Here is a 12,494-nt window from a genome sequence, read left to right as displayed (position 1 = left end):
TCTTCACCTAAAGATAAAGACACGTGCTCAGGTACAGAAAACTACTTAGGTTTTCTATAACCAAATGGTCATCCTTCATGTTTGAGTAGGACCAAGCTGTTCCATGTTGGGGATGATCACAGATGAGTCTGAAACAATTTGCAACCTGCTGGAGTCAGTGGATGCTCTCCCTCTAATTAAGAGTCAAGGGCAATTATTGCTTCTGTAAACAATATGAAAACAATTGCTTCTGTAAACACGATTCTGTAAATATCTTTATCTGCTCTAAAATCAGTACAGGTTGTATTCTGAGTCATTCCAGTCAGAATAAATCAACCAGGGATTGGTAAATATTTATTAACACCACAACCGTAACATTTTAATCACGGAACATTGCCTCTTTACAGCTATTTCTATACAATAATATCCAGCATGGATGATTCAGAGGTGGAACAATGCTACACAAACTCCAGGCAGATAATTTAATTGGCCAAAAGGTGACCTAGTGCTATGGATTTAAAACATATTCAAGCACAAGAATATTAAGGCTAACGATCTTTAATTTTCGATGCACAAAATGCCTCCAGCACCAGGGGAATTCCACAGGAGATTGAGCACTCTGATTTGGATACACCTCTCCTCCATTCCTTGCTGAATCTCACTCAAAAGATATCAGATGATAGCGATCCAAGTACATCTATATTAAGGCTATATTGTTCCGGTTATGAGCCAAAGTTTATAGGACCTTCCCATATTGATGACTGTAACTATACGGAGGCTGTTTTTATTTACAAAGCAAGTTCTGCCCAGCATTGATTTCCCTTTATAGCAAATGCTTTGAAATGAGAGAGATCCTTCATACAATAAAGTTCAATACAACAGGTTTAGAAGTAGCAGCAAGTAGACAATGAGCATACTCGTAGAAGAAGTTTGTCAATACCTTTGTTGTCGAGTGGCTGCACGGCATTGTGGCAGGTGTAGCTGGGGACAGTAGAACGATTGGAATCTGAGGAATACGAGGTTAGACCCAACAGATCTGCTTTCTGTAGGTTGGCTAATCGTGAACGCCAGTTCTTCTCCTGCATTAGACAGCACAATAGGGGGTGACTAAATAATGGCACTTTGAGGCACAGCATGCACATTTAAATAGACACCAAAAACACAGAATCACAAGCATGGCTCATGGACAAGAACACAAGGGGGAGGAAAGTGCATTATGCAGAGTGCATGTGTGGTGAGAGATGTCAAGTGTGGTAAAATGTGTGCACGAGATCAATGTGAGTCAATGATCAAGGTTCAGAAAATGTAAAGCAGAGAAAAATTAAGTCACAAGAGACTGTAGATGCTGCAATCTTAAGCAAAACTCAGTGTTGGAGGAACTTGGCAGGTCAGGCAGCATCTACGGAGGGAATGGACAGGTGACATTTTGGATCAGTACCCTTCAGACTGGAAAAAAAGTACCCCATTTATCATAGTGAAGAAAGAGTTCTTATTATTTCACTATGAAATCTATTCACTAATTTAAATATGTTCTGAAAACAATGAAGAGGAGACCAACTAACTCCTATGATCAAGCACAGTGCGGCAGCTCTGCATCTGAACTCTATCCACCTTTGAACTGTGTTTCTTGGGGTTTTGAGAGATAGAATCACCATCAACATTGGATTTCTATTATATTTTTGTGGGCAGCAATGTTTCTCATCATGCATTTGGAATGGCCAAGCTCTCATTTTAAGATTTCTCTCACAACAACTGCATTTCCCTTAATTTTCCGTCTGCTATTTTTCAAAAGATTCAATAAGGGACAACGTCTTGGGAACCGTGCAAGCGAAGAAGGGATAAAGTTCCGAATGACATAATCTGAAAGTTGTCAAAGATCCACAGAGATTACATCAACAGGAAGCAAAGAACTGTCAACAGCATTTTAAAATGACCTGTTATTCAGCTTAAGTTATATAAGTTATTCAGCTTAAGTTATACCTAAAGCTTTATAAGAGTTGCTTCAATAACTTCAATATAAATAAAAGGACTACCAACAATGCATCAATTGGAATCAGGGGGGTGTATGCAAATGTTAGGTCTGCAAACGTACACAGACGTTGGGGTATTCTGCAGAGGTGGAGTTAAAAGGAATGAGCAGGTCAACATCATTCACAGGTTTGAAAAGAATGAGTAAAAGGAAGGCTGAATTTAACCTGGATCCGAGGTAATTCAGCGTGTACAGGAACAATGCTGGTCACAGTTGGTATGTGTTAGGGCCAGAGTTTGGGGGTGTTGCTCTGTCACTAGGATCCATGCTGGGGAGATAAAACTATGAATCAAAGTATTACAGGTACCAATGCTGTCTACAGCCAATCATCTCACCTCATCCTGACTGCTCCTGCTATATCTATATTTTGAGGCAATGTCTTTAGTTTCTTCTTTCTCTTCCTTTTCTTTTTCTTTCTCTTTTTCTTTCTCTTTCTCTTTCTCCTGTTCTGCAGCTTTCTTCTCGCGCTGCACTCCAATTGTTTTCTCAGCCTCTTGGAGGTCCGTAAGTGTTACACCCTACATCAAAAACATGACGATTAGGAGGAACAATGTCCTAAACCAGTCAGGAGCGGTTTGTGTAAGAAGGGGAAGTGGGGATGGAGGGCAAGAAAGAACATTGAATATCCCATTAATAATTGGAGAAAATGCCAAATGTCTTTTTAAAGATGTCCATTCACATGGTCATTCCATAATACAATTGAACTCCAATAATCCACTGTCCGATTATTCAGAAATCCATTCCAACTCACTGGAACCCCAGTTCCCGTGTATTCTCTAAGCTTACGCGGTTCACTCGGATTCACGATAATACAGTGTAACTTGCAGCAAAAAGGAATTAAAATTGAGTTACATCCTGTCATGTGGAAAACTTACCCATCTGGCACCACCACAGTTCTGGAATGTGCTGGATTATCAGAGTTTTCTTGTACTGAGGATGTGCCCTCCAAAGATTCCAAACGTTTAAAGCATTATGATGAGTGAAATGGCAGTGAAGGGTGGCTAAACCCAATATATTTGGAGCATATAAACCTCCATTAAACATACACCATGGACAAACCTCAACTGCTTAGACACCATATCCAATATTAGTTTATGTTTATTGGAGAAAAATCATTACCACCTTACTATCGAGCAACCAATTCAAAATTCCTGATATTCCAGTTTTCAACAGTGAACATGCAAATAGGTGATATTGGAGTGCATTATTTTGCAGAGGATGTACTGCAGTGAACTCTTAATCTCACCTGTGTGGACCTGCGAGACTGGCGGGCGTGTCGTGAACGCGCCTTCCGTTGTGCTTCAGCTTCCTCATCACGAACTGGAGTGAGGTAGGATCTGAGTTAAGGAAATAAGGCAGAGAATAATCTCTTTTAATGGCACCATTTGTAAGAGCTGATCCACATTACACCCAAAGACACATCATCTTATGTTGGATGTTACCGATGTTGGGGGTCCAGAACCAGGGGTCACAGTTTAAGAATAAGTGGTGGGCCATATAGGACTGAGATGATGAAAAACGTTTTCACCCAGAGAGTTATGAATCTGTGGAATTCTCTGCCACAGAAGGCAGTGGAGACCAATTCACTGGATGTATTCAAGAGAGAGTTTGATATAGCTCTTAGAGCTGAAGGAATCAAGGGGTATGAGGAGAAAGCAGGAATGGGTTACCGATATTGGATGATCAGCCATGATCATATTGAATGGTGGTGCTGGCTCGAAAGGCCGAATGGCCTACTCCTGCACCTATTTTCTATGTTTCTATGGAAGGAAGCCACAGCTATGAAGTCTGTGAGTAACCTCTGCGAGTCAATTCTGCTGTTCAAGCAGACATATGCCGCAAACCTTTACAGTCCCAACCCAAATTCAAGTTACCAGCTCAAAACAATGTAAGACTTATTGGACTAAAAATTAAGTTGTAACTTTTTTTATCTTCACGAATTGGTCAGTAAACTGCACATCCTTTTATAAATTACAAGTGGTTTTCAATGTGGCATAAACCTGTCATGATCTGTGAAGGATAAATTATCACCTGTCCGATTAGAATTCAATATTGATAATATATTTGCTTACACCATGCAATGATATTATAGCCATTTCCATAGATGACCAATATCCTGCTGTATACTTTGACAGCCTTCCTCAACTCCAGCAATCGGTGTTGGCTGCAAACTTACTAACCAATATATCTACAGTTGTGTCCAAGAATATATATCACATGCAAGAATAACAGACTCTTAACACTGAAAAAGGGTCCCACCCCAAAACATCACCTATCCATTTCTCCAATGATGCTGGCTGACCTGTTGAGTTACTCCAGCACTGCATCTTTTAATTTAAGAGTAATACAATATACAACACACCTAAATGTTGTGCATGTGGTTCATTCTGAAGTTGATTGCATCATTTGAGCATTTAATTTGTATCTAGTACCTGCGTCTTTCACGATTCCCAGTGCCATAACCAGTGCCTGGCGTACTCTCTTTCTCTGCTCCATTTCCTGCTTGGTTTCGAGCCTGGGAACTGAAGGATATGAAGGAACAAAGTAAATCTGGGAGTTGTTCCCTTATACAGTACAGTATAGCAGAAGCCAGTCTGAAGAAGGCCCCAACCCGACATGTCGTCTGTCCATACCTTGTATTGCCCTCCTCTGAGGTCTCAAAGGCTATCATGGAACTAATGGAAAAGAGAAAGGATGTTTGGCCAATTCTAATTCTGCAGTGCCTCGTTGCAAATTCTATTTCAGTGGTTCACAATGATCCTTGAACTTCTGTTTCCACTAAAACCTCTTGGAAGTTTGTTCTATGTTTGAGTAATCTTTGATCAAAGAACCTTCTGTCTTCATCAGGTAGAGATGAAGAAAGAAGTTGGTATGTTAATTTCAATGCTAACCCTGAAGACATTTTAAAAATCAGATGCAAGGACACGGTGGGGCAGAGGCTGCTCCCTTGAGTGACAACATTATGAGCTCAAGATGGCGTAGATGGTCTTACCGACTTGTGTAACTGTCCCCTGCTGTCAGGCCCCGACTACTGGGAGGATTGGAGGAGGAGCCTGTGCTAGGCATCGTTGTAACAGGTCCTGGGACAGAGCTACTGGCAAGACCCTCCTGTCTTCTTGCAAAAGATGCACTGCAAGGAAAGTATGAGGAGAAAAGAGATTTATTGGGAACAACCAACTTGGGAACAAGTCAGATGAAACAAAGAACTATCCTTGAAACCCAATAGGAAAATTTAAATTACCATTTGTTTTCATCTCTGGGACCTAATCTCAAAACCCACGAGGAATTTGTTAACAAACATATCGGATGCCTGATCCAATTCAAATTCTCAAGCACAATACTCCCCAGAATTCTCCTAAATATGTTAACACACTGATTACAACCTCCTCCAAATGCCTTCATCCAAGTTCCTCTCTCTTTTCAGCTGGAAGCAAAAATAACTTCCTTCTAAGTTTTATTTCCTCTGGGTCAAGGTTAAAAAGTAATATTCAACAATTTGCTTATTGTCAGAGAACCGCATGATGCCATCACTCCAGAGTGATCCAATCAATGGCACATTATGAATGACTGCATCACCAGTGCTCTGACTCAAGACATGTGTCCAATACTGTGCAGGTGGATAACTGCTACATCTCAGTTTGCACTGTTTAAGATCAGGACCATGGATTTATACAGGATGACAAATAATGTGATTTCTTACTCATCCAGTTACTGCCCGATTTTGTTATTACCCCATCGTCACCTGGAAGAATTGCACCAGGAATCAAAGTACCCAATGCTGCTTACACATAGCAGAGTAACTTACAGTACAAAATGTTGAGAGAAGCCAATATGATCAGTACCTTATAAAATTGGCGATGCTGGCAGAAGCAGTGTCAGAGTTAATAACCTTATGGCTGGAGGGTGGCATTGGTCTGGAACGAAGTCTGAAGTCTTGTGCACTATAACTGCGGCCTATCATTTTCAGGTGTAAGTGACTAGTGAAGCAGCAGAACAATGTGCAAACATGCAGGAAGAGAACAGCATAGTAAATACGTGAACTTATAGGCTGTGTATATATAAAGATAGAAGGACAAGAATAAAGCAGCGGTCTGTTACGCAATATTCAGACGGGCACACAGTATATTCACTTAAGGATATACAAAATGCCATGTTGAAGCATATGAAATTTCAGTACAATATATTAAAGTGCATGTTACATATAGAAACATGGGAAAACACACAAAAGTGCAAGTAATATAACTAAGGCAGCTAGTGTAGAGGCTAGTAAGTGACAATTAATACAGTGTGCAAAGATGATTACTGGGTTAGGCTATTATATTAATCTGCTGATTAAATCTAAATACGTTAATATAATTGCAGAGCAGATTCAGATCCAAGAGCAATACGTATCCAGTAGAGGCACTAAATCCACCAGAATGACAGACGTATATGTTACAGTACAGTAACATAACTGAAAAAATTATACATAAAGCCATCAGAAAACAAATTTGATGTATTTCACCTAAATATACCACGTTAATAAATACCTATATTAATATTATTTTATCCATTAACATAAGTTAAAAAAATAATTTAAATCAATCCGTGGTGGAGGCTGATTTTGAAAAGGAACAGAACAAGTGTCGCAATGGTACAGTTGCTGCCTTACAGCGCCAGAAACCCGGGTTCGATCTTGATTAAGGGTGTTTGTACATTCTTCCTGTGAATGCATATTTTCTTTGGGTGCTCTGGTTTCCTCCCACACTCCAAAGATGCACAGGTTTATAGGTTAATTGACTTCGGTAAGTTGTAAAAATTGTCCCTAGCATGTCTAGGTTAATGGACAGGGTGATCGCTGGTTGGCGCCCGACTCAGTAGGCCAATGGACCTGGTCCCTCGCTGTATCTCTAAAGTCTAAAGAGATAGTCATTAATGTAGAACACTTGCAGAGACAGGGAGACACTGATTATGAACAGTAAGCTTTAATAATATATTAATATTGTTGTACAAGTGTAAATCATTTAATGCTAGCATCCAAATAAAATCATAAAATGTTCTTCTTGAACCAGCCAACATTCCTCCCTCAAGCAACATCAGTTTTGTCTGGATGCTCACTGCATGTAACTATTTTTTGTGCTGCTTTGGAAAGTTCTGAAGATATTATGGAAGATTTTTAATTTTCCCAACAAAACAGCCAACTGAAGGACAGCTTGGACTCTGCAAATGCAGAAACAAAGGCATATCTTTTCCCAAAACTCAAAGAATGCCAAGTATTAGCCTTTTATATATTTCTAGAAAACTCCCCCTCCCACAAAAATAAAGTAACGGGGCTCTCGGTATGAGCTTCTTTTGAAGTTAAGTGATTCTTTTGTGCAAATAGTGTCATTATCAGTGTTCACTTCACATAGGGAGAAGAGATGGAGAATGAGAAAAGGAAAGCGAGACGATCAGACGAAGATTGGGACCATTGGAGAGAAGGAGAGAGGGGTGAAAATTAGGAATAATGTATGAAGGAAAGAAAAAAAGGGCAGACAATAAAGTGAGAATATTTGAAGGCAATAAAATGATTTTCTGCAAACAAAAAGCATTTAGTTTGACTTCTATTTAAAAACTACTGAGCCATGGGGAGAAAAAAAAATTCAAATGAACTTTGAAAACATTTGGCCATTGTAAATCCTATGACTCCATTTTAATAAGAACTTTAATAAGCGCCATTAGTTGCATTCTTGGCAGAAATTATCAACTGAGTTATAAAATTTTCAAAACTTTTGAGTATGAATACTAAAGCATGGCTGAAGTGATACCATCTCATTTATATTCAACATCAAGAGCTGTTCAAGTGCACAAATTTTAAATGCAACATGAAAGTAATTCAGCTTTTTGCCTTTGACGGAACATCTTATGAATAACATTACTTGAGAATTGCTAGATCAAGCATCACATATCTTGTCAAAACTCTTGCAATGTCTCATTAACTCTGTTTTCTTTCCTCAGATGCTGCCTGACCTGTGGAGCCTTTATAGATTTTTTTTGTTTTTATTTTAGATGTACCACATCTCGCATTCTTTTTAAATTTCATGCGTTGGTATTGGATCACAGGCAAAGATAACCAATGTCATCTTCAAACCAGCAGAATGTTGTGAAAGGTCAAACATTAACATTCAATAAAGGTTCCGATAATATTATTGATGGCATTCATAGAGCTATTTGGAACACTATTTGATTCACCAATGACATTTCTAGTGCTGTAGTTGTAGAGCATAGAAACAGGCTCTTTGTTCATTATGTCTATGCCAACTATGATGCCTTTGAATAATAATCCAATTTTCCTTCATTTAGCTCCATATCCCTGCGAAGATGCCTCTTAAATGGTGTTACTATTCCTGCTTCAACCACCACCTCTGGCAGCTCAATCCTGATACTGACTACTGGTATGAAAAATGTACCCATTTATTCACCCTTTTCCCTCTCAATTTAAACCTGTGCCCCTTAGTTTTAGGCACCCCGACTACAAGAAACAGATCTTGCAATCTACACTCTCAAAATGGGTCTCTCTTAGGCGTTTCAAATCGGCCTATGCACTGATTGGCTGAATAATCTCTGTACCACTGCCAGCATATAATATCTTTCAAATCAAAGGAAAATAAATCCTTTGAATAGAGAAAGAACTGCACATACTGGCAATCTGAATCAACAACAGAGAGAAATAAAAATAAACATGGGCTACATCATGCATGAAAACCAATTAAATTAGCCCAAGCATTCATCTGAATGTTTTCTATTTGTTTTAGAAAAAGGTGACACCTCGAGATTCTTTTTAATTTCACTCTCCGTCCATCATCAGGCTTAATATTTTTAGCATTATTCATTACATTGGTTGCTTCAAATTGACTTTAATTTCCCTGGCTACTTCTTCAGAGGGCCCCATTCAACCGCGCATTGTAACCTGGTGTTTGCACTAATCGATGACTTGGTCCTCTTGTGCCCATCCAGTGGCCTTGATCACCGTGATCCCCAGCATTACAAAACCCATCATCAAGCAAAGGCCAGACCAAAGGTTGTCAGATGGCCTGCCTCTAACTCCACTTGCTGTGCTCAAGTATTGTACAGTCCCTGTTCCATCAGGTTGATTCCTGACCAGCTGACTTTGAGGTGACTCAGCGATGCCCAGAGGGTCCATTTGAACTTTGCCCCTACAGGAAGATGCTCAGCTGCTCAAATGCGTGCTCTGACAACACTTTCATTGTATGCAGCTCACATTTGCCACTACTCGCTAATGATCTCAGCGGTGTTGCCAGCTCCGGATTCAAACATTCTTCTGCCACGGTAGAACTGTACACCCATTTCCTATCTCCTCGGCCACAGTTTCTGTTGGAGCTAAACTTGTGAGAATGTCTTGACACTGCGGAGTGTGGTTCAAGAATGTGGCAGGTACAGCAACGATGAGTGCCACAACAATTCCATGTTGGTGTCCTCCTCTTCTTATCTTTGTGGAACCATTCCCTAAACCACCATTTGCAGCACGTTGAGCCCAACACATCTAATCGGAGTCTGGCCATTCTAATGGCTAGTTTAGTTTGAACTTGGACATTCAACCTAATTGGTTGAAGCTGATTTGGATGTCGAGAATGGAGGCAAGAGGAAGGAGATGAATGAATTCAACAAATGTATCTAAAAATCTATGTTGGAAAAGGTACACTGTTAAAAATAGTATATTCTTCAACTCGGAGGCCTAGAACAACATGGTTCCACCCATTTCTGCACCTATTTCACATGCTTGCAAAATAAGGCTACAGTGGAATGGAATGGTTGTCCATCTGGGACCTTAGCATTGACCACCCCATTTTTTTTAAAAGTGAAGATGATCCTACCCATGTGTTAGCAATGTGCAATACTTGTGCTCTGTCTCTTGATGTCACTGCAGACCATTCTACACTCCTCTATAGATCAACCCTACATTAAGGCAGTGACACCATACAGACGAGTTATGGAAATACATAGATCCAGGAATACAATTGATGCTTGAAAATCATTCCCATTTCACAGATTCCACCGGGTTTAGTTTAGAGATACAGCGCGGAAACAAGCTCTTTGACCCACGAGTCCGCACCAACCAGCGATCCCCGTGCACTTGCACTATCCTACACACTAAGGGGAATTTACAATTTTTACTAAAGCCAATTAACCTACAAACCTGTACATCTTTGAAGTGTGGTTTACCAGAGCACCCGGGGAAAACGCTTGCGGCCACAGGGAGAATGTACAAACTCCGTACAGACAGCACTCATTGTCAGAATCGAACCCAGCTCTCTGGCGCTGTAAGGCAGCAACGTTACGTGTCGCCACCTGGCTATGAGGTTGGAATGGGTTTGTTTTTATTACACACCGAGGCATAAACTATCTGAACACTTGGCTTCATGTCTTGTTTCCGAATATCCACTGGTTTTCTGATTAATTTCTTCCTGAAAGACGGCAAGGCATCATGCCATTGTTCCATCTACTTATTTACTACAAAGATATGCACATCCTACAGGCATGGCATGCGGGATCGGTCGTGTACCACATGGTTATTTGCTAGATCAGGAGAGTTAGGTAGTATTACAGAGAAGATAATGGAGAGTTTTCACTAACAGCTGTCTAAACACAATTCTTCAAAGTTCAAGTATAAATTGCCAAATACACCCTAGCCAGAAGCAGAGTAAACAGTGTTTATACTGGCCCAGATTAAAAATAACCTGCTCCATGAACGGTAAAAATTTCCCTTGCTTCTTACTCCTTTAGATCCCAAGGTCAAGGGGCTCAGATAATATCTAGAGAAATACCAGTGACCAAGAGATCACACTTCCTGAGATATGAGGCAGCTCTCAGTGGATTGTTTAATGGCACAAATTAAAATAAGTTATCATCAGTGTGAGCATATTTTCCACAGTCTGCCCCATTGCTTCTCTAAATGCCACTTTACATGAATGCCAGCCAAGCAGCGTTACCACTCATCTTAGTCTGCCACACAATACTTTATTTTACGATGTTGTGAAGTCATTTTGTGGATTAGTCATTGGACTGAATCTTCCTCTCAAAAACTCTTCTTTACATTTCACTCTGTAGCTCACTTGCACTTACAAACATACCCAATGTCAACTGGCAGTTTTCTCAAGCAAAACGATGCAGGCACATGTTCACTGTACTGACATTTGTCACATGTACATTCTTCTCCAGTTTAATATTGTGGCCGTCACACATAAATAACTTTTATAATGTTTTTCTGAAGAGCAACCCAAAGTGCTCTGAGTCTGGGTCTGAAGAAGGGTTTCGACCCAAAACGTCACCTATCCCTTTTCTCCAGAAATGCTGCTTGGCGTGTTGAGTTACTCCAGCCTTTTGTGTCTATCTTTGATATAAATCAGCATCTGCAGTTCCTTCCTACACAACCCAGACTGCAAGCTTAATAAATCTGCAACATAGCCCCATTTGTTTGGACAGAAAACACAGCAACTAAGGATTCAAGAATTCACAAAGAAATGAACAATCAGTAACTGATGGAGATTTTGTGAAATCAATGAAGAGAGAAATATTGTCCAGAACACTAACGTTCGGAATTTACAGTTAATGATGTGGGATGTTAAATATCCTCCTGAACTGTCAGGAACTTAAAATCTGACAAACAGACCCTCATTAATGCAGCACACCTGCATGGGTTTTTCTGCCAACCTGCTTTGTATCCTCAAGGCCAAGAATGGGACTTGAATGCTAATAAACCTCCGATCATTTCTGCCAACAACCTGAAGTGATTTACTGATAATTTACCATTGGAACTAAGTGAGCGAGCACAATATTTTATATCCAGAGATATACAGGGCAAAAATCTCACAATGAACATATAAGGTGGAATGAATGAATGAAACAATCCAAAAGGAGTGACAACAGCCCCAGAGCTCAACTCCTTTATAGAGTTCCCACTGGAAACATAAACAAGTCCTCTTCACATTATCTAGCGGCTGACGATTTTAACACACGCTATCTACAAACCTCTTTGGATAACCAGAGACTGCCGCGATGGAGACGCCAGAGGAAGTCGGCACGGTGTTGCTGAGGTCCTTATCTCTTTTGTTGCTGTCCAACTCTGTCTGTCGTCGTGTGTAGGATGAACTCCGCGCCAGGCTGCCCAATGGATTGCCAGAGTCATCCTCCCGCTGCCTCGAGTAGGAGGCACTGCGAGCCAACGGGGCTGTAGAATCACTGCAAGAAGAAGCAATGTTCGCACATAGGAAGCAGCAGGGCCTGAAGAAAGACGTGGCACACTGCTTCAGGTACAGTGGAACTCCAGAGCAAACCGAGACTGCTCAGAGGAAACATTATCAAGTCCTTTTGATAGTGCTTTCAACCCCGGTGAACCAACACAAACGCAAACTTAGCGTCAGATGTTCAAGACTGAAGGTTTGCTGAGCATCTTTTATGTTCCTACTTTACAGAGTGTGGAACTAATTACCCCTGGCCAAAACCATTC

The 12,494-nt window shown here is 40.4% G+C and overlaps 1 protein-coding gene across 4 annotated transcripts in view; it reads right to left on the bottom strand.

Annotated features, from left to right (window-relative positions):
- The window catches only part of LOC116984782 (protein phosphatase 1 regulatory subunit 12A-like), a 131,060-nt gene that overhangs the window by 28,121 nt on the left and 90,445 nt on the right, over positions 1 to 12,494 (bottom strand). For 2 of the 4 annotated variants that reach the window (XM_033039152.1, XM_033039153.1), the window contains exons 12-18: positions 12,017 to 12,226; positions 5,851 to 5,985; positions 5,001 to 5,138; positions 4,441 to 4,530; positions 3,255 to 3,345; positions 2,344 to 2,526; positions 920 to 1,058 (exon numbers count right to left, since the gene is read on the bottom strand). In XM_033039152.1, the coding sequence (XP_032895043.1) occupies positions 920 to 1,058; positions 2,344 to 2,526; positions 3,255 to 3,345; positions 4,441 to 4,530; positions 5,001 to 5,138; positions 5,851 to 5,985; positions 12,017 to 12,226 (986 nt within the window). The remainder of the gene's footprint in view (positions 1 to 919; positions 1,059 to 2,343; positions 2,527 to 3,254; positions 3,346 to 4,440; positions 4,531 to 5,000; positions 5,139 to 5,850; positions 5,986 to 12,016; positions 12,227 to 12,494) is intronic. The other 2 variants (XM_033039154.1, XM_033039155.1) reach the window with 2 other exon arrangements.

This window comes from Amblyraja radiata, chromosome 20 (genome assembly GCF_010909765.2).
Source record: "Amblyraja radiata isolate CabotCenter1 chromosome 20, sAmbRad1.1.pri, whole genome shotgun sequence".
Lineage (NCBI taxonomy): Eukaryota > Metazoa > Chordata > Chondrichthyes > Rajiformes > Rajidae > Amblyraja > Amblyraja radiata.
The sequence above is the reverse complement of the archived record's forward strand: the minus strand, read 5'-3'. Positions and strand labels throughout refer to the sequence as shown.